Genomic DNA, 19,803 nt, shown 5'->3' with positions numbered 1-19,803 from the left:
GATTAGTGCACACTTTTTTTTTTTTTTTTGAATCTTGTTGGAGTAGTAATTAATATGCTTTGGATAATTGGAACATAAACAATCACCTGTAAAAAGCTAGTGACATTTTTCATTTGTTCCAACTTTTTTATCCTTCGTAATTACTGGATTCATAAAAACACGTTGAGAACAGATGGTAATTTATTGCTTTATCCGGCTATTTCATACCATATTACTCCTGCTAGCTAATTACTAGTATATAATTTCCGACAAACATCTTTCTTTCACGTCTCCTTCGGCTAAGAAGCCCTCTTTCATTAGATGTTGTCACTTGTCATGCATGTTGGCCGGTGTGGCTTATAATTATATATATATATATATATATGCCTATGTTCACGAGCACTGGCACCATTTCAGATTGCTGGTTACAAATTTGTTGCTTTATTACTATTAATTAGGGAACGGGACAGGTGAGGATATCGGTGATGCCGGTGATGACGATGGTTATGGCGGCGATGGTGACAGCGACAGTGGCGGTGATGGGGGCTTAGCAGATCGGATTGGTGGTCAGGGGCCGTCGTGTTCTAAGGACAACATCCTTGTTTTTCAAGGTCAAACGAAACGCATGTTCAATGGCATCCCCACATACACTGTTGAAGTCCAAAATGTGTGCGACTCAGCAAGTTGTAGCATCTCAAACATTCATCTAAGTTGCGGCTGGTTCAGCTCCGCCAGACTCATAAATCCTCAAATCTTTAGGAGACTTGGTTATAATGATTGCCTTGTGAAGGATGGACAAGCTTTGAATCCCGGAGAGTCTCTCACTTTCCAGTATGCCAATTCCTTCTCTTACCCTCTCTCCGTCTCATCTGTTGCTTGCTAGCTCCTGCTACTGATCCATTCTACTAACTACTAAATCCTTACCCAAAATGCAAGGCAATGCAGTGCCTGCCGCTACTACTAAGTACCATTGATCGCTTAATGTTTAACGTTTGCTTTGGATAGTTTTTGAAGAAGTTCTTCTGGCTTGCCTCTCATCTGTAAATTTGGAATCCTATATATCATGCTACTTTGTCCTCTCTAGAGTTTTTTTTTTTTTTCCTTTTTTAAGCTGTAATGAAAAAAAAAAAAAACATTAAGCTTGCAGCACCGTTTTTTATTTTGATTCTATGCGTATTTATCTGTCAAACGTCACACAAAGTTTTCCAAACGAAATAAGCGAAAAAAAAAATCAAAATGGTCCGATCCATTAATTGCCCTCAACCTATATGTTGGAGTGGCTTCTGATGGCATTAATGTTTCTTCACACACGGGACAGAGTCATGCCTTGGTTGTGATGAAAGCGTGATCTGATGGTCAATCTTACCTGTTTCGCTGCTCAATCAAGATTCTTGGTTTTTTCACTTTTTGCCCTTCGAATGAAGAATCATCAAAGGCAAGGTGTTTTTGCCGTAAGAGTTTGGTGTTCATACTGAAATTTTATCATGGAATTAAATCGAAATTCAGAGCTGAAGAAAACTGGAGAATTCAAGAAGATGGAAGCTCAAAAAGATGCAATCCAGCGAACATCACATTTCATGCTTTCAATAAACAACCTACAGCCGGGGTTGGCGGAGAAACCATTGTAGCGGTCTGCTATCAAGAATCCAAGCTCCTTAACATCCCTCTGTCAAAATGCAATGGCCGTTTACGATCTCTCTCTAGCAACTAATCCAATGCGTACTAGTTCTAGCATTTCTAAGCCAACCATAGTACGATTTCTTGGTTGCATTTCAGTAATAATGTGCAAGAAAATTGGGTTCCCTAGTTATTATTAATTGATATTATTGCATTTCAGACCGCTAGCTTATGATTGCCATTCGCCCAAAACTCTCGCAACAGAAAGGAAAAGGAAAAAGGGAAAAAGGTTTGTACTACAGATGTCAAGGAACTAAGTAAACAATAGTGCTATCAGTAAATAGACCAGCAGTATTCGGTAATCAAGAAACTGTAGACAGAATAACTGCATCATCCATAAAATCAAATTCAGTAGCTATAGTCATAACTGAAATCTGAGACACCAACCATTGCTGACAGCACCTGGGTTACGATGTAAATAGAACCTCCAAAAATAGCAAGAACAAGAATTGCAGAGACAGGGTTCCTTAGTAACTCCAATATTGGCTGAAAAACAGTATAAGCAAATCCAGTGCTGACTGTCAGAGCATAAAGTGCATATCTCCTCATGTTCTCCCAGAATTCCTCCACCAGCGGTCCTTCTGGACCAAAAGCCAATGCCTTGTGATCGTCATCAAAGCCCATCACAATAAGTGCAACTCCTACTGTTACAGCTCCCAGCAACACAAGATGTGATCCGACTTTGGGAAATTCATCCCGGGATTTTGTTACCAGTAGCTCTGAAGAACTCATCGGTTTGGATTTTCTGGGATGCTTTGTTACTTTTTGTCCAGGGAGGCTCTCTGTGGCTTTAAGCGTCGAGGAAACAGGGGATGAAAACGTACTTCTTGGGTAACTAAGGTGTTGTTTGGTATTGATAGGGATGAGGAATATTGCGGTGTTTGCAAAACAAGTTCGAGGATTTGTGTGTATCAAAGAAGATCGGATTGTCGTCATCATTCTTGAGGTTAGTCAACAACCTACTCAGAGCCAGAGGATGGTGGCTGATATCTATAGCTTTCTGTGCTGGAAAGTCGTCTGTGGCTGAGTTTCGCGCTGTGTCTGTGACTCAGTCCTGGTCTTTGTTCTTCTTCCCTTATCTTCTTTTCCTCCCAAAAAAAAAAAAAAAGTCAACAAACAAAATGGGCCTTTCTCCAGCATGACGATATATATATAGCAGAAAGTCTTGAAGCCCAAATTTCGCATGACTTAAAGTAGCCCAAATATAACAATTAAGGATTGCAGCCTGGTTTGCCCTCCAATGCGAGCCTTTTGAGTAGGTTTTTTTTTTTTTTTTAGGGATGAACAAAAAATAACCGATCATCTAAAAAGGATTAATCTTATGTACGCTTACATTATCACCGTTACACATATACAACAACTCATTTGAATACGCTTATAATATATGTATTATCACTATACTAATTATTAGACATATGACAACTAATTTGAAAGATGAAAACAAGTTTTTGTTGCACGGTAAGAATAGCAACTTTAATTTTTTTTAAAAAAAAAAAAGTTTGCTATTCATCTTGTCTCTCTCGTTCCAATTACAACATGGAAAAAGTAGCTTGTAGAATCAAACGGGAGTAGACATGCCTCAAATATGGCATCAGCCTTTTGAGTCAATGAGATTACTCTATACAAAGAAACAAAAATTCAACCAACAGAATATATTAGTGACAATGAAAGTCAAACGGAACGGATTATATATGGTAACCAGCCACGTTTCTGGTCAACACATAAAAGAAATGCACACTGCGAGTCACAAACTCAATACCGGACAAAAGCTCGGTTTTGTTATATCCGATTTAATTATTATGTTGTAGTAGTAATAAAATTTATTGTGTGTATTGTACCTAAAGGATATTTGCCAAATATTTTATTTTATATATAGTACTAATTTGCACCTGATGGATGTTTTGTGTATCACATCTCATGTAACGTAAAAATATATACTCCACTGCAGGAGGAGAAGAAAACATGCCCCAGACCCCACAGCCCATATCTTCTTATGCCAATAATGCCAAAAGAAGTAGTGAGTAGTACAAAGGAAACGGGATGTTGTTGGTTCATTGATGATTGATGTATACAGCAGCCAAATAAACCAATTCCAAACCCCCATTCGGCCCTTTTACTACTCCATCCATACTCTCTCATGCTGTGGTGCTGGTGGCAGCACTCGGCTTCTTCTGCTGCCCAGGGCCCCCCCTCCTCCTCCCTCTCCTCTTGCGCTTCTCCTGTCTACCTGCAGCAACTCCCTGTGATATTACACGATCTCCACAGTTGACTACAATGGAAGCATTTACATAGTATCAAACCCACTCCCACGAGCAGAATACTCGTCGTAGTTGTGGTAAAGAAGCCAACTTTAGACTTCCTTTTTTGGCTTTTCAACTGATACTTTCTTTGCCCTCCAAGTTCTGCTTGTATCAGGTAAGTTCCAGAACTTTTCCTGTTTCTTGTCCTATTTGCTGGAGGGTTGTTATTGGTTTTTTATTAGTTTGATCGCGCAATGCTGGTGCATAGTCTTGAACTTGGTTAAGCATGGAAAAATGGGCAAAACCCGGGAGGATATGGGCTTTTACAGCTCTTTTATTATTTTATTTCATTACTTCTTCTTTTTTTTTTTTTTTGAGGTTTTCTGCTCTCGCTGACTCTAAGACTCTAACCCTGTTCCTCGTTTGTGTTAAATTTCACAATAGGAAGAAATTCTCGCCTTACATTCCACGGTGGTTGTTGTTTTTTTTTGTTTACATGTTTGTTCTGCAACTTGTAAGTTGTGCCTAAGTCAGTTTGGCGTAATTTGTCTTCTGTTTCCGCAATGATGTAAATTTTTTGGCAGAAACAAGAAGTAACTATAAAACTAGAGGAACTTCATGTTGGAATTCACTGGTATTCTTTTTCTTTTATTTTCATCAGGATGGTTTTAAATGATCAAGTATTTTTAGCATGGGAAGAACGAATTATCTCCCAGGAGAAGGGAAACAGGGTTGTGCACTATTATTTACAACAATCCTCTGAGGATACAGTGCTTGCTGTGGTGGGGACTGAGAGGAGTATTAGGCATATGACCTACGTCGTGTCCAAGGGATTTGTGGATGCTTATGGGTTCACTGGAATTGTCACTGCTGGAACAAAATGGAGAGCAAGACGGGATGTTGTGGAATGGCTTACAAAGCTGGTCTCAGGGTTTCGCCTCCCTGTAATTGTCTCAAGTATGTAGCTTTTTTAGACTGCTTGAGCATGATTTTTTGATAATACATGTGAGTATGACTCGGTATGTCAGTGTATAGCTATGGGGTGCACGGAACTAATGAGCAACATCAAACTTGCTTGTTTAACTCTATAATATTGGAATTGAGATAGCAGCATCTAAGTGACCTCGTCTAAAACTAGATTTAAGCTAACAGAAGGGGAATTTGTTTAATTTCTTGGGTGTAGATTGATGATGATATTAGTTGCATGTGAACACGAACACCTTTTATGCAAATGACTCGACTTGGTTCTTTGCTAGTAAATGACTAAATTGCTGAAATGTGGAGAGGAGTCAAGGGTTTGGCCAATGTGGTACTTCTTATGCAGAGACTGCCGACTTGTTTCTTTTCTCTATTCTTTCTGTGGGCTAGGGTGTGGGATTACTAAGAGATTTCAAGAGATGTGCGGCTCTCATACGGAGCTACTTTTTCTTATTTTTATTCTCAGCAGGATGTTTCTCATTAGTCTATTATTTATATATGAATCTATCTTTTACTTGGAATGACTTTTATTGTTGTGAACCCACTTTGTCAATCACTGATAACATACTTGATGTAGTTGTATAGTCAGGAATGGGAGAGTAGTGACCGTAATAAGAATTCTTAGCAAGATGCAGTTTATTCTGCACAGAGCGCCAAATACTTTCAAAAGAAAAGTTTTAGCCTATTGCATATGAATTAAATTCAACACGGGTTTGTCATGATACTGCTGGATTTACTATGTAGTAGTGATAGATATCCTGAAGATTATAAGTTCCTCTAAATGTTCAAGAGAGACTGAAAAAGTCCATTATTTCATCTTAGGACTATAATTTCAAAAAATGAGTCGAAACCTACTACATAAAGAGTTGAAGTAATTATCTTGGTGTCATGTACAGAAGATGTATGTATATCATACCCTGTTAATCACACTATTTACGCTAAAGCTTTTGCCATTTTTTCATAGATACATAGTTGGACGTTGCTGGACTTGGACAATATTGAAAGCTAGTACTTTGCTTGCTAACATGTACATGCATTATGGAAATAGGCCCAGTCTAGACACAAAATTGGGCCTGCTATATATATGTAAGTATACATAGAGACTTGAAGATGGATGAGATGAAACATACCTGTTTCACATGAATTTTGAACATGTAATCATGCCAATCGCTTTCCCTCTGCTCTAGTGTGACTAATTAAACTCGTCTATTTTCATTTAGCATTTAAATTTCATGGATCTCTTGATCAGGTTAGACTAAATTTATAGTACATTGCTATGAGATCCATGTATCTGAGTTTAATACTAAATATTTGATAGGTGTTGAATTAAGCATTGAAATCAAATATTTAATAACATAAATGCGTAAACCGCTAGGATAAGTTGAAGGAAAAGGCAAAGGATATTCTAGAAACCAATGAAGCGCTCTTGCGTGCTCAAAAGTTATGTTAGATTGGTGTTACATGAATCCCTTGGTCAATTAATGCAAGATGACGTTCATCATTTCTTCTTCAACTGACTCCTTTGCATACTACTTTCTCTTTCTTCATCTCTGAAGACTCCACCTTCTTCAACAGGATTGCAGGTAAGATTCTGAAGTTACATACTCATCATTTTTTGTATGAATTCTTATCTAATTGTCAGACATTTAGGTTTTTCCTACTGCATTTCTTTTCATCAATCGACTTGAATTTCCTTTCTTGTAAGGGGGAAAAGAACTCTTTTCAGAAAGAAAGCTTTCAGCTCTCTCTTTGGAAAGGTTTATTCATTTTCTTGTGATTGATCCGACTAGACTGATTTTGATTCAGTTGAGCTAAAGATCCAATGTAGGATGGTTGCATATGTATCAACCATTGGCTCTTTTGAGTCCTGCTTTAACCATTCTCTGTTCATTCTTATTTTTTAAGCAATGAAAATCCCCTTTTGCTTGCTTGTGTGATCGCGTCTTTTGGGATCCAACCGCAATAAAAGGAAAGACAGAAAATGGTTGGCTCTATGTGTTTGAGTAAAGAATGATACAATCACGCATCAGCCTGCCATATGTAGGCCAGGTGCTAACCATCTGAGATTTAAAAGAAGATGGAGTTTTTTTATAGTGCTTCTATACTTATAAATAACAAAATCTTCTTCTGGGAAACAGTTGACCATGTTATTAGTAAATTATTGAAGTTTAATTCTTCTGTTCAATGTTCCAAATATAGAGGCTCCATTTTGCGTTTGACTATGACTTGCTTCTAAAGTGACTGTGCTGTTGTTCTCTTTATGTTTGAATGTTATTGAGACATTGCTAGAATGTGTATTCATGAGAGAGAGGTCGGTTGGGATGAGAATTCAACTGGGCTCATTAAAAATTTTTTTAATACTCTCTCTCTCTCTTGTTTTTTAATACTTTGGCAGAGGGAATTCATCTTGTTCTGTTCTTTTCTACCTATTTTTGGTCAACAAATATGCTCCATATAAGAAATATCCAGATGACTCCTTTTTATTAAAGATTGAAGAGGAGGCTTTCTGTTTGTTCAACTGTATACCAGATTTTGGCTTAGTACTTTTGTATTTCTAATTTCTAACTTTAGCTGAGTGGTTTTCTAATTTAAAATTTGTTCACTTAATTTTCTTAAGAAACCATAGGTAAATAAGACTCTGAGTGAGCTTTTAGATAAATGAATAATTGCAGAAATTTTTCTTATTAGAGTAAGCGTGGTAGTTTAAAGCACGTGACTCTCCCTCTCTTTCATAATGAACTTTGTTGTGATTAAATGCAAATGATTTGGTAGTGTTTGCTAGCTTGTTTATGTAAGGTATAAACAAAGTACCAGGTCATCTGAAGACTGGCTTTGACTGACATTGACTCACTTACCATATTTAAATGAGAATAATACGCTATCTTATTACCTGGGTATTAGCAGGTTTTATGCAGATTTTTTATTGCTTATCCATGTCCTCTGTCCTGGAAATTATTATCTTCAGAAAAATGGCCAGTTTTTGTGTGTAAAGAATTCATAAATGAGAGTTGTGGTTCTCTTAATCTTTGCATTATTTTGATGTTTCCTCAAATCAACAAATCTAAACAGAAAGAAGTGCCAAGAAAGAATTAATGCCCCATGAAAGGGTAATGTGGCTAACTAACTTCTTCTCAATAGGGCAGTTCTAATACTTCATAACATCAGTGTGTGTAAAGTTAGCATACTGCTGTATATTCTTAGGTTCATAATTCATGAGCCCTGCTATTGAGATTAAGTTTGTATTACCCTGCTTCCAAAAAAAAAAAAAAAAGAGTTACTACTTGTATTCGTTTCTTGACTGTTTAATATGCTTTTGTTGATTTGTTTACCTCTTCCATCCCTTTAATATCCTTTTAATGTTTTATGTTGCTTGCCACAAATGATTTGTTTGTACCAAATATTGGTAATCAATGATAGTTGTCCTTGCCTTCCTGTATTACTAGTATTATGTATATGTGGCTACAGATTACCTGTTATCTGACTCGTTATTCTCTGTACTTCTATTGTTAATGTTGAACCAATTAAGTGTTGTAGCTTATTAAACATTGCGTCTTGTAGATGCTTTAATTGGGGTGGGGAAGTTGTTTTGAGAACCTTGCCTTCCAGAATGAGATTTGAGCAAGTACATTTAGATGATCAGGAAGATGAAGTATATTGTCTTTCTGTAGTTGTATCTGCATTTGCATTTAAAAGTCAGTTTTGATCCAGCATAATCTTCCAGAAATTAGGCAATCCATGCAAGTTGATATTTTACTCCATTTACCCTTAAAATTCTTTAAATTGTGATGGGCATTTTTTTTTCTACATTTCTCAAGCGATGTGCCAAGATCTCAATGCTACATTCTTGATCTATCTCTAGCAAAATTTTACCAACAATATAGATAGCTATAACTAGGAGTGGTCAATTGTTAAACAGCCTTTATGGTTAGTAGTATCAGTCAGAGTAGTGTTTATATGAAAATTTGAGAATGAGATACAGGTGAATAGCAGAGTAAGCAGCAAATTGTGCGGATCAATGTCACTATACATGTATCTTATGGTAATTTGTCGAGAGTAGATGGTGATCACAGCAATTGATAGGAAATAGGATGTTAGTGCAAGAATAATAATCATGGTAAATTTCTAGATGAAGCATTTTGCAATAGAATGTGCATGAGCACTTGTTGAATGCTATTTTGTTTTGGCATGTTGCAAGTGATTATCTGATCTGTATCTCTCACTTGGGCCTGCCTTTTCATTATCTGAAACCTGAGTTCCTAATGTTTGCAAGATATTATTGGTTTGTTTTTCCTTGTTTGTCTTTAATTTTTCCCTCATTTGGAAGGGCACTTCTGGGGAAGGGAGGGTGGAGGGGTGTGGGACAAAAAAATGGAGTTGAGGCGGTTATAATTTCAGAAGTTGGGAAGAAATGGAACAAGATTTAGCAGAATGTTTTCTCTCCTGCTAATGTGTGATTGCAGATCATAATTGTGAACTCTCTTGAAATTGACCTGAATAAATACCAAACTATGTGTTTTTTTTGTTTTCTTTTTGTGGTGATTGTTTTATTTGTGTTACACATTTCCTCTGAATTGAGTGAGCAACCGTTTTATCTTTGGGACAGAGCATCAGATGATTGAATCGAGGCTGCGTCTGAGGTCACCTGGATACCCAATGGCTGGTCTTCATAATCTGACTAATTCGATGGATCAGGTTGTAACTGCCATATTATGGTATTGATCCAATTTTAAGATTTTTCTTGTGTATTATCAGTTATTCATTTCACATGGCTTATAGAAAAACTTATTTTCAGGTCCAGGTTTCTGGAAAATTTAGAGTTCAAGATTCAGATATCATGTGGTCTGGTGAAGCTTGGAATTGTTCTAAGGAGCTCAAACACTATCAAGCGTTATGCAGGAAAAAAACAACAATAGCGGTGAGTAGTCACTAGTAACTGGTACTTTTTGTCTCAATTGCATTCGCACAAAAAAAAGAAAGCTATGAGTAAGTTTGTCTTCTTGTCCAGGTTTATTCCTTTGTGCTCATTATGGCTGAAGAAGGAAACCACTACCTTGGTTACTTGGAAGATTTGTATGAGGATAAGAAGGGAGAGAAAATGGCTCAAGTGCGATGGTTTCGGCACAATCAGGAAGTCAAGCAAGTAATTCCTGAGTTAAATGCACATCCGGAAGAAATATTCATCACTCCTTATGTTCGGAGGATTACTGCAAAGTGTATAGATCAAGTTGTCACAGTGTTAACTCCAAATCACTTCGAGAAGTGTTTGGCTCTTTTCCCTGAAAAGTTGTCATCAAGGATCTATGTGTGTCACAGAGAAGTCAAAAACAACAAAATTGAGACCTTCTCACTGAGTAATTTGCGAGGCTATGATAACCAAGCAATCGTCTCCTCATTAAATCATCATCATGATTCAATGAATAAAGCCAAGGTCCATAAACCAACCGAGGAAGAAAATGATTTTCACTCTGAAGACTCCACCAGGCAAGGTACTAGAAGGACAAGAAGTCGAAGGAGAAACCATTTTGGTGTGACAAATTTGATCCCTGGAAAGCGGATGGAAAGATGTGAACCAACTCATCGAAAATTGAAAATCAAATTATCTACTAAAGCTTCTATTAATCTTGTTGGGGCTGAACCCTCTCAATTATCTTCTGAGGATGATGAAAAAAATATAGAACTCCTCTGCCAGGATAGTGGTATCCGAGGTTGTTGGTTCAGGTGTAAAATATTGCAGACATCAAAAAAGTCCTTAAAAGTTCAATACTGTGACATCCAGGATGTTGATGGACCTGGAAAATTAGAGGTATAGTGAAGCATAAAATTGTTAGTTCTTCCTTAATATTCATATTTTGGTTCTCTTTGGTCATTTAATGACTGGGATTACTTGTTCTGCTGTGGTTTTAAACTCCAAATGAAAGTTTCAAGGACAATCATGTAAGGCAGAAGTTAGAAGATAACAATATCTAATGATCTATTAACAGTTAGAGAAGCTGCATCATCTTTGTTTTTAGCCTTTCAGACTAGAACCATGATTTCAGCTTTTTGCATAGAAACATAACTTCTTTCTTTTGTGGTGTATGTTGCAGGAATGGGTTCCTGCATCTAGAGTGGCAACTCCTGATGAACTGGGGATGAGATTTGCAGGCCGCCATACTGTAAGGCCTTGGCCTCCTCATAATTCTTCTGACTATTCTTTTGAGGTTGGAGATGCAGTTGATGCATGGTGGTCAGATGGCTGGTGGGAAGCTGTTATAATTGGGTTGGACATCTCTGGAGGTGATAATGTTCACGTGTATTCCCCTGGTAATTCAACTTCTGGAACAGATAGATTTGTTTTTTAAGAGCTTACATGTTATTTATCTGGCTATGTATATGACCTGACAATAGTTTCTTTGTACCTTAAGAGTGAATTGAGGTACTAGTTCTAATTGTGGCTGAATTTGGCAGTAGAAGAGAGGAATATACTTGCTACATATGTTCGTAGATCATGTTCTGTCAGCATGATGGAGAATCTCATGAATTTGCATTTGATTTTTAGGTGAAAACAAGTTCTTAACATTGCAGAGAAAGGATTTGCGACCTTCAAGAGATTGGGTTGATAACAAATGGATAGAAGTAAAGGCAAAACGTGATATACTCTCTGTCATTCCTTCTACTGTTAGTTGCACTCTGAAGCTCTCAATGTCAACTTCAAGTGAGACATCTACGCATGACAGCTCCAGATTACCAGAAGCCCAAGTTCATGTTTTGTCCAAGCTTGAAGCATCTGAAAGTGGTGTAAAAAGAGAGCACCATTCAGCCTTGTCAGCTAACCAAAAAGATTTGGACAGCCTGAATTTGAAGAAACGGCTCTGTAACCGTCATGCAGATGATTTGGTTGACAAAGGGTTTAAGGCTGGCAATTTTAATGCTCATGGAATGGTCAAGACAGTTTCAGAGGGTGTCTCTGGTAGCCAACATAAATTTGTAAAGAAATAGAAGCAGCAGAATGCATTAAGTATAAATCAATAGGTTGGGAACTGCAATATTTTTGGTTTTTTTTTTTTCTTTTTATAGGCCACTAATATAAGTGCTGCCATTGATTTATGTAAATATGGGGTAGCGATGAAATGCAGGTGCACAGGGCAAATGTTTCAGTTTAGGAGGGTAAAATCAACTGTGGTGCTGAAGTTACTAACTGCCTTTTGGCAGTGGTATTAAGCTCTTTGTCCTTTGCACTCAATTGCTTTCTGCATATAAACTGCAGTGATCATAGTCTGTAAGCTTGTACGTTGCTTTCTTCTTAGCAAGTAGCTGCCGTCTTTGACTTTATATTTCCGGGTGCATTGAATAATTCTGTTGTAATTACTGCTCCTGATACGTAGTTAGTGTGGAAAGACATCGCTGGATAGGATTGTGGCTTACCAGCTCCAATAAGCAGTCTTAACTGAAGACAGTTGTACCGGTTAGAAAAACATAATCAGGAACCAGGAGCTGAAACAAATTGTCCTTGTTCAAACGATATTCCAGCCCGCTTCAAGTACCAACTCCTCAACAGATCGTGTTTCAGCTGGGTGAAACTGCAGGGTTTCTGAAGAAAGGCTTAAAAGTATTTTCCTTTTGCAGATTTAATTTGAGACCTATATAAGATGTTGCTGAGACATATCTCAGCAGTCAATTATAACCATTCCTTGGTGATTTATTAATAACTGTACCATAAAGAATTGTAAATCAACACATAAATTACCATTGACGTCTTTTCTTTCAGTCTATTGATTGAATTCCAAATTATGTTGCTCCTCTGCTGCTAGAAAACATTCAAATTTATAGCCTAAAAAATTAATAATGTTACAAACATGAGCCAAAAGACAGCTTTTGTACATGTCTATAGCTCTAGGAAGCCAGCTCGAGTGCTGCTGCATTGTCAAAGTGGATGATACCCTAATTATAAGCAGGGAAAATAGTTATAAAGTTTGTTCTAACTTAACCGGACCCGCAAGCCCATCAGATCTAGGGAATTACCAAATCCTTCCTCTGTACAGAAGAAAAAAATCACAAATCTTTGTCATGTTAAGTCGTAGTCGTACACAATCCCTATCCCTTTAATTCCCCAGCATAGACACCCTTCCACGTCTTATTTCCTCCCCTTAACCCCCTGGGCAGTTATACTGTTGTACAGGTATGTTTTATTTTTTACGAGGGTTTGGAGTGAATATGGGAAGTGCAGAATCTTCACAATCTGGTTCTGGGGTCACAAGGGACCAGCAATGCCCTTCTTCACAAGCATATCATAAACTCTATCGACTTTCGTTGGTTCAATTTGGAATAATGAATAAGCATCAGATTTCTTGGTAATATTTCCACTGAAGATCTGTGTCGTCATGACCTCCACCATTTTCAGATACTGAGCAGGAGCCAGCCTCAATTCACCACAAAGACGTTTCTCCTGCAGCACAAATGAGATTTGACTGGTTCTGTTCGAGCACCAATAAAAGCAGAAAATAGTAAGAATATGCTATTTAACAAACCCAACCTCATGCCCCCACCTTTTTGAAGGACACAGATGACCAAAATATTTTTCCCTCAAGTCAATATCCACTATGAACGCTGGATATTTACCTTGAATAACTTCGTCAATGGCTAATCTTGAGAAGTCCATATCCAATTTTTAACAACTTGTTCAACCCCTTAATGCTTTACTAACAAAGCAAGAAGGCCACCCACCAAGGGAACAATGTCTCATAGAAAAAGGTTACTTCATGAATATACCAGATTTAGAAGGCCTCATCCTTTCTAGAAAAGGTGCAAAAGCGATTTTAGAAACAGAAACAGCAAACTTACAGATGCAGAGAGCAGTTCTGCCTCAGAAAATGATACGAAGTCCAAATTGATTGAATATGCATCAGTGGAGTCTGAAGCAACAGGGCCATTAAGAAAAGCCATACTGTTTCCTCCATCATCACAACCATTCAGTTCAGTTTCCTTCTTTCTTTTCCAGTCTAAGTATCTGTCAGCATCATTTGAAAAATGACACCCTGCAGCTTGTGCTTCCTGCATATTTTTTTTACTTCGGGTCATTATAAAGTAAAATAAGTCATTGTTTAGCCATCAACAATTATGTGTCAATTGAACTTCTTTTTATTTCTTTTTCCTTTGGTGGGTAGAGAGAGAGAGAGAGAGCAAAAGAATTTCAACACGGAGGAACACAAGTTTTTTCCTAAAAACAAGCACATTAAACACAAGATTTGTAAATATCTAGGCTTGGACATTTCTTTTTACTCTTAAGAAGAAAAGCTACGAAACAACATAAAAGATGAGAATTAAAGGCATTCAGAAAAACATGGATCAAATTTTCATGGAGCTTTGAACGTAAAAGCAAATGGACCTTAAGTTCTTGAATCCTTCTAAGAGTTCTATGTTCTGCAACAGTTGCCTTTAGTAATTCTTCATGCTCCTCTTTGGAATGAAAACGCATGAAGACATCATAACGTCTGCACAAAACCTTCTCTTCCTGAGACAGGTCCTTCTCAAATGCATCTTGATGGAGCAAGTTCCTATCTAGAATAAAATCCTTCCTACGTTTTCGCTCATCAAGCCTGCCAAGATGAACTTGACAAGTTATTCGATATGATTAAACAAACAAAAAAAGAATTAAAGCAATTTCTTGAAACATTCTCAGGGAAAAGAATGGATATAGTCAACTGTAATGATCTTCAGCAAATTACAGAAGTGCTGACCTGTGGTAAGGAGTACATTGAACATACAATATTAAAGAAATTAGTTTAAGTTTCAATGTAATTGTGACTAGTGAATGCTGTTATCACAATCAGATGGATGACTAGGAAATTTACCAATCATAAAGAAACAAAAGAAGACAATTGAATTGTATATTTATCAATTCTCTTTTCTCATCTCCAAAAACAAAGTTCAAACAATCAAAGAATCAATGACGAAATTCCTAGGAAACAGAGATAATAACGAGATACCTCTTCCAATATATATGCAGTACTCGCAACTTCAACTTACGCTCCTCCTCAGTGTCAGTTTCTTTAAATTCCATATCAGCCAGTAAATGCTCAGCATCATTATCGTATTCTGGGTCAAATTCTTGTCTTTTTGGATTATATCCACTTAGTTCCATCAGGGAAGGGACTTCATCCTTTGAACAGTTGGATCTATTGTTATCAAAACTCTTGCCTGTTAAATATACCATGAGCAATTTAAAAACTTCTTGTGTCAATAGCAAAAACCTATCCCTCTTCCAGTCTACCCATATAGGTCGTCAAGTCTTGGTTCCTTTATATAGTAGCATTCTTCCGTCTTGCCATGATATTATGGTCAATTATATTTTAACAGGGATTATAACCTTGATTAAAACCAATTGCTGCCGTTTTAATATCACACTCCAGTTGGACTTGGACAACAATTCTTCAAAAAACTATCCTTGGACAACTCTATTCCCACCCATCCCCCAAACTCTTACTTCCCTTGCATGCTCTGACTCTATAATCGTGATTAAAGTCAATCACTATCGTTCTGATTTTACACTCCAATTGGACCTCGACAACAATTCTTAAAAAGATTATCTTTGGACAACTCTATTCCCACCCATCCCCCAAACTCTTGCTTCCCTTGCAGACTCTGACTCTATTCCAAGTTTTTGAATGTCAATCAAATTGCTAGTAGCCACCCCCAAAGGAAAGACGAGAATGCTACCTTTTGGCTTCATAGAATCGTGTCGATCCCTGACCTGGACCTTGTTTGATGCCTTTTTCTTACCTGTGGTACCTGCAGCATTCATGTCGATAAAAGGGTCCCTGGAATCTCATACAAGTAGGTGAGTAAAATTTAGATGTAAATTTAACTTTTGCCCTACCTGCATTTACAGCAGAGGGCAGACGACCTGAAGGACCACTTTTATGTTGGTCTTCAATTCTAATCAAACAAAAATGCAGAGAAATTGGATTGAGAATTTTCAAAAGATAAGCGGAAGCACCAAGTCACAAAAACTACAGCAATCATACTTGACTCTTGATGGGGAAAATTGAGATTCATCCTTTGGTGTAAGTTCTCCGAGTGCAGAAAATCCTATAACAGCCAGCAGTATTGCTATTATATTAAAGAAACATGGTATAATGAATATAACAAGAACGACTTCAAGGCATTGATGGGTTATGGCAAAGGGAATTCTATCTAAACACCAATCCAGTCTCTCATGTTCCACTTTTGGCTTTTCTCATTCAAATTTAAAGAAAGTCAAAATTCAACAATTGCTTTTCTTGGCAAGCCTGTCTACAAAATAGGGATGGCTCTAAAAATTTATTTCTCTAAGTGACAGAGTCATGACCTATGATGTCAACAAAATGAGCCAACCAAATAAGCTCCACGGTTACAAGATGTGGCTTTTTAATTCTTTTATCAAGCAAAAAAAAAAAAAAAACAAATACTAATAATTAGTATTTAAAAGAATTATAAATAGTTGTTGGGGGTTTTTGTGTTTTGAGAGGGGGGGGGGTATAACCAACCTCTCTTTTCTTCATTTTTTGCCGTTGCAAGGAGTTCCTTTCTATTTTTCGCCACATGTGTCATATCCTAATGAGAGAAAACTTTCTTCAGTACCTATCGCTCAAAGAAAACTTAAAACCCAGAGATAACTTAATCATGTTTGCCATACTGGAAGAGGGAAGTATGGGGAGTTTAGATATGCATTTCTGAAATGCTCAATGCACGCTTCCTTTGTCTTTGTCCCAACATGCTCTCCAACTTCTGCCCAGTTCCACATGCCATACATTTCAATCCCCTAGTTGCCGTGAATCCCATGAAGCAAGACAGAATTATAGAGTGATGTGAGGAAAGATCAGTTTCCAATTAATTGCAAAAAGGAGAGACCAAAAGCAACAGAATTTTGCGGAAAGGGACAAGTTGAGCACTTATGGTTTCAAGATTTTAAACCACCTCTAGAAGTAACATTTCTTCATCAGCTTTCCAGTCTGGACAGATAAGTGGAAAAGAAAGAACATCCTGTTCAAGTGACAAGCTAAATAATCATTAGTAACATCATTATTACGCCACAAGTGGTCTTTTGAGAAGATAGTTCCTAAGATGTCCCTAAGTTGCTTACAGAACAGTCTAAGATGAAAACTTAACACAGCAAAACGAAATGTCTCTTGTTTTGCAGCATCAGAAGAATAAAGTAAAAGATTGTACAAGTTCAAGATTGCAGGCCAAACAGTCAAACTGTACTAACATTGCTGTTGGAGTTTTTAAGCGGCACTTGATACTGCATGGTCAATATGGTCCACTTTACATAGAATCCTGGTTAAAAATTTTCTTTCTAGTTCTCAAGCGAAAAGAAAATATTAGTCTCTCACTTCTAGGTATTGATAACATGGATGATATGCAATCCCCTTAGCATGATAAGGTATCAGAGGTAAGATTGACTATGTCACATTATATCATTAGGTCTCAAAGAAAAGTTTGTGTTGAGAAGGTACTCACCATAACCCTGTATGGATGATTGCTTTTATGGGGATACACCTCAGCACCAACTGAGAAGCACTCTATGCATAGGTCAAAATCAGAACATACAGCACATTTTATACGAGTTCTCCCCGTTATATCTTTTTTACAATAGTTACAGTGGTATAACGCTCTTTTCCCTTCAGCCGTCCCTTGACCTGGGTGACCACAAACCAGTGCCACAGGAGGAGAGGAACAAGTCACAATATAAGATGATACAAGGTAACACTTATTTAACCTTAGCACCAGTCCACTTCACTATGGTACTTGCCAAGCCTCTCTACCTAATGGTACATGTATATTTTCAGACTTTCTCATCAATCAACTCAATGACCAGACAAGACATCTTTTGGTACAATTACAAGCCAGTCAATTTTATTCACTAAGGTTGACAAGCATATGAGTAAGGTGTACAATGATAAAGAAATTCCAAAAACCATCCCAGTGTGTGCAACTGCTAATTGTCCATTTAAAGCATTTGGCTCAGCATATACAATCGATTGTATCACAGTCTAAAGAATTTCTGCAGAAACCTAAATAACTACGGAGTACCTGCATTTGCTGATTCTAAATGTTCACTGTTAGTGGCATTCTTTCTTCTCCTTGATCTGCATTTGCAAAAATGGTAAGAAAAGAAAAGTACATTTTAAAATCAAACGCTGACACATGGCAATCTCACGAAACTGCTGAAGAACAGTTCATACAATGATCATATTTAAGATACTTTCCTTAAAAACAATAACATGTACAAAACAATTACTCCATGGAAGAGAAGCAAAATGAGCAATCAATCCAAAAGACAGACGCAATGGATACATACTTTTTACACCCAAACGGATGACAGCATCAATCCAAAATCTCAGGCATAATAAAAATCCTTTCCCGTTCAGCAGTGACATTACTACTACAAAAGAAAAACGATGAAGTATGTCTTACAGCAGTCACAGGCTACTTGCTCCAGCCCATGCGCAGAAGCAATAATCAACAAACTCAAACACGAAAGAAGCATTGGGTTTTCAGATGGCTACGTAAAACCAGCCTAGATTGCTGAAAGAGTGAGCTCTAGACAGCCTCATTCAAACCTCCCAGGCATAACTAAACAAGTTAGCAAAACCAAACAATAGGCCTCATCCCAGTTGCATGAAACCAAATCATCAAGTCAATTCGATGCACAGTTAAAAGAATGCAAATTTATACCCAAATATCTGCTCATGAAAGACTGCCGTTTCACATATAAAGCAACACCAATTTTCACTTTAACCACAAAAATTTCATCTTTAACATAAACAAAACCGGTCACGGGCAGATAGTAAGCTTACCCATTACACTGGAAAATTTTCAGTTAAACATCCCCAAAAAGAAAGGAAAAAAAAAGGAAAGAAAGAAAGAAAGAACGAACGGAGTATGAAGAATTCAATCTAATGTGCTAAGCGATTAAACCTTTGACTGGGATCCTCCTCAGCTTGGAAATTTCCGCGAGACCGACCCATTATTCAATTCCTCAACTTCAGAGACTTCAACTTTACAATACAAACACCCTTTCATTCATAGAGCTAAATTCCACATGAATGAGTTATTTATAAGATAAAATAGAAATGAAATTGAGAACCCAGATGGAAAAGGCAATATCTTTTTCTTCAACTTCGAAATTTTGGAAATTTTCTTGCTAATTATGTTGCCAACAAAAGAATTTTCCGCCCTTTATTGAAAATGGTTAAATTCCCTTAATTGAGCGTTTATTGTCAACTTATATATTTTGACCGTCGCTTTATTTCTTCGACACTGGAGTTGTTTTACGTACTGTTCTTATGATCTCATTACTGTTTAGATCTTTGTATTGACAATGCAGTTTGAGAAAATCGAATAAATTGCCTTAGGAACATAATTCTACAAACTTTATTCAAGATAAAATAATAATAACAATCTTTTCCTTTTTTTCTTTTTTTCTTTTTTTTTTTGTCTTCCAAGTTCCTTTCCTTATCTTAAAAATTGAAAGTGGGAAATGGATAAGACTATATTAGATTTTAGGGATAATTGCAGAAACCTCCTCTGAGGTTTCTAACATTTGCACTGACCTCCCGTGTGGTTTGAAAAATTACACTGACCTCCCCTAAGGTTACTAATCCTTTGCAAATTCAGTACAAATGATTAAAATATTGTTTTAGGGAGTGAAATTAGAATTTTTTACCAAATTTATCCTTTGTACTACATGTCTAATGAATGACAAAATATTACAAATCAATTAATAATTAATAAACTTTAAGGAGTATAGCTTGTAGGCAAATATGCATTACTTATTTAAAGTATCGGTTCTTTATGGGTATTTTACTTTCAAACATTTAATTTAATACAAATATTTATGCTCAAATACATATTTGTATTTACTTTCAAATATTTAATTTTTGTTAAATACAAAAACTACCAATCTCTC

The 19,803-nt window shown here is 36.9% G+C and overlaps 3 protein-coding genes across 8 annotated transcripts; 1 reads left to right on the top strand and 2 right to left on the bottom strand.

Moving 5' to 3' along the window:
• Window positions 1-1,910: 1,910 nt before the first annotated feature.
• LOC113707905 (uncharacterized) lies at window positions 1,911-2,716 on the bottom strand. The gene has a single exon (XM_027230301.2). The coding sequence runs from the start codon at window positions 2,593-2,595 to the stop codon at window positions 2,005-2,007; it is 591 nt and encodes a 196-aa protein (XP_027086102.1). The 5' UTR covers window positions 2,596-2,716; the 3' UTR covers window positions 1,911-2,004.
• Window positions 2,717-3,703: 987 nt separating this feature from the next.
• On the top strand, window positions 3,704-12,153 carry LOC113708894 (uncharacterized). 3 transcript variants are annotated; one of them, XM_027231588.2, is made up of 8 exons: window positions 3,704-4,071; window positions 4,558-4,853; window positions 6,431-6,457; window positions 9,478-9,566; window positions 9,667-9,789; window positions 9,880-10,677; window positions 10,961-11,177; window positions 11,413-12,153. In XM_027231588.2, exons 2-8 carry the CDS (start codon window positions 4,559-4,561, stop codon window positions 11,850-11,852), a joined length of 1,989 nt encoding a protein of 662 aa, XP_027087389.2. In that variant the 5' UTR covers window positions 3,704-4,071; window position 4,558; the 3' UTR covers window positions 11,853-12,153. The 3 variants fall into 3 exon arrangements, with proteins under 3 accessions (XP_027087389.2, XP_027087390.2, XP_071920327.1); XM_072064226.1 differs by lacking the exon at window positions 3,704-4,071 and adding an exon at window positions 4,143-4,410; XM_027231589.2 differs by lacking the exon at window positions 6,431-6,457 and having other exon boundaries at window positions 3,706-4,071.
• Window positions 12,154-12,658: 505 nt separating this feature from the next.
• On the bottom strand, window positions 12,659-19,314 carry LOC113708895 (transcriptional adapter ADA2b). 4 transcript variants are annotated; one of them, XM_027231591.2, is made up of 13 exons: window positions 18,813-19,314; window positions 17,925-17,980; window positions 17,352-17,530; window positions 16,809-16,874; window positions 16,528-16,653; window positions 16,379-16,445; window positions 15,878-15,941; window positions 15,730-15,788; window positions 15,570-15,641; window positions 14,840-15,050; window positions 14,239-14,449; window positions 13,695-13,904; window positions 12,659-13,299 (listed from the first exon to the last, which is right to left on the bottom strand). In XM_027231591.2, the coding sequence occupies exons 1-13, from the start codon at window positions 18,860-18,862 to the stop codon at window positions 13,105-13,107; spliced, it is 1,566 nt and encodes a 521-aa protein (XP_027087392.2). In that variant the 5' UTR covers window positions 18,863-19,314; the 3' UTR covers window positions 12,659-13,104. The 4 variants fall into 4 exon arrangements, with proteins under 4 accessions (XP_027087392.2, XP_027087393.2, XP_071920328.1 ...); XM_027231592.2 differs by lacking the exon at window positions 17,352-17,530 and adding an exon at window positions 18,193-18,276 and having other exon boundaries at window positions 18,813-19,312; XM_072064227.1 differs by lacking the exon at window positions 17,352-17,530 and having other exon boundaries at window positions 18,772-19,312.
• Window positions 19,315-19,803: the final 489 nt, after the last annotated feature.

Source organism: Coffea arabica, chromosome 9c (genome assembly GCF_036785885.1).
Source record: "Coffea arabica cultivar ET-39 chromosome 9c, Coffea Arabica ET-39 HiFi, whole genome shotgun sequence".
Taxonomy (NCBI): domain Eukaryota; kingdom Viridiplantae; phylum Streptophyta; class Magnoliopsida; order Gentianales; family Rubiaceae; genus Coffea; species Coffea arabica.
This window is presented reverse-complemented; position numbering and strand designations above follow the sequence as displayed.

Bases quoted from the DNA above. Each gene is read 5' to 3' on its own strand.
- LOC113707905 (XM_027230301.2), bottom strand. From the start codon at position 2,595: ATGATGACGACAATCCGATCTTCTTTGATACACACAAATCCTCGAACT.
- LOC113708894 (XM_027231588.2), top strand. From the start codon at position 4,559: ATGGTTTTAAATGATCAAGTATTTTTAGCATGGGAAGAACGAATTATC. The intron at 6,458-9,477 runs GTAAGATTCTGA...TCTTTGGGACAG, and splicing joins CTTCTTCAACAGGATTGCAG to AGCATCAGATGATTGAATCG. The intron at 10,678-10,960 runs GTATAGTGAAGC...TGTATGTTGCAG, and splicing joins ATGGACCTGGAAAATTAGAG to GAATGGGTTCCTGCATCTAG.
- LOC113708895 (XM_027231591.2), bottom strand. From the start codon at position 18,862: ATGGGTCGGTCTCGCGGAAATTTCCAAGCTGAGGAGGATCCCAGTCAA. The intron at 17,981-18,812 runs GTTTAATCGCTT...TTGCAAATGCAG, and splicing joins GAGGAGGATCCCAGTCAAAG to ATCAAGGAGAAGAAAGAATG. The intron at 16,875-17,351 runs GTGAGTACCTTC...TCACTTGAACAG, and splicing joins ATCATCCATACAGGGTTATG to GATGTTCTTTCTTTTCCACT.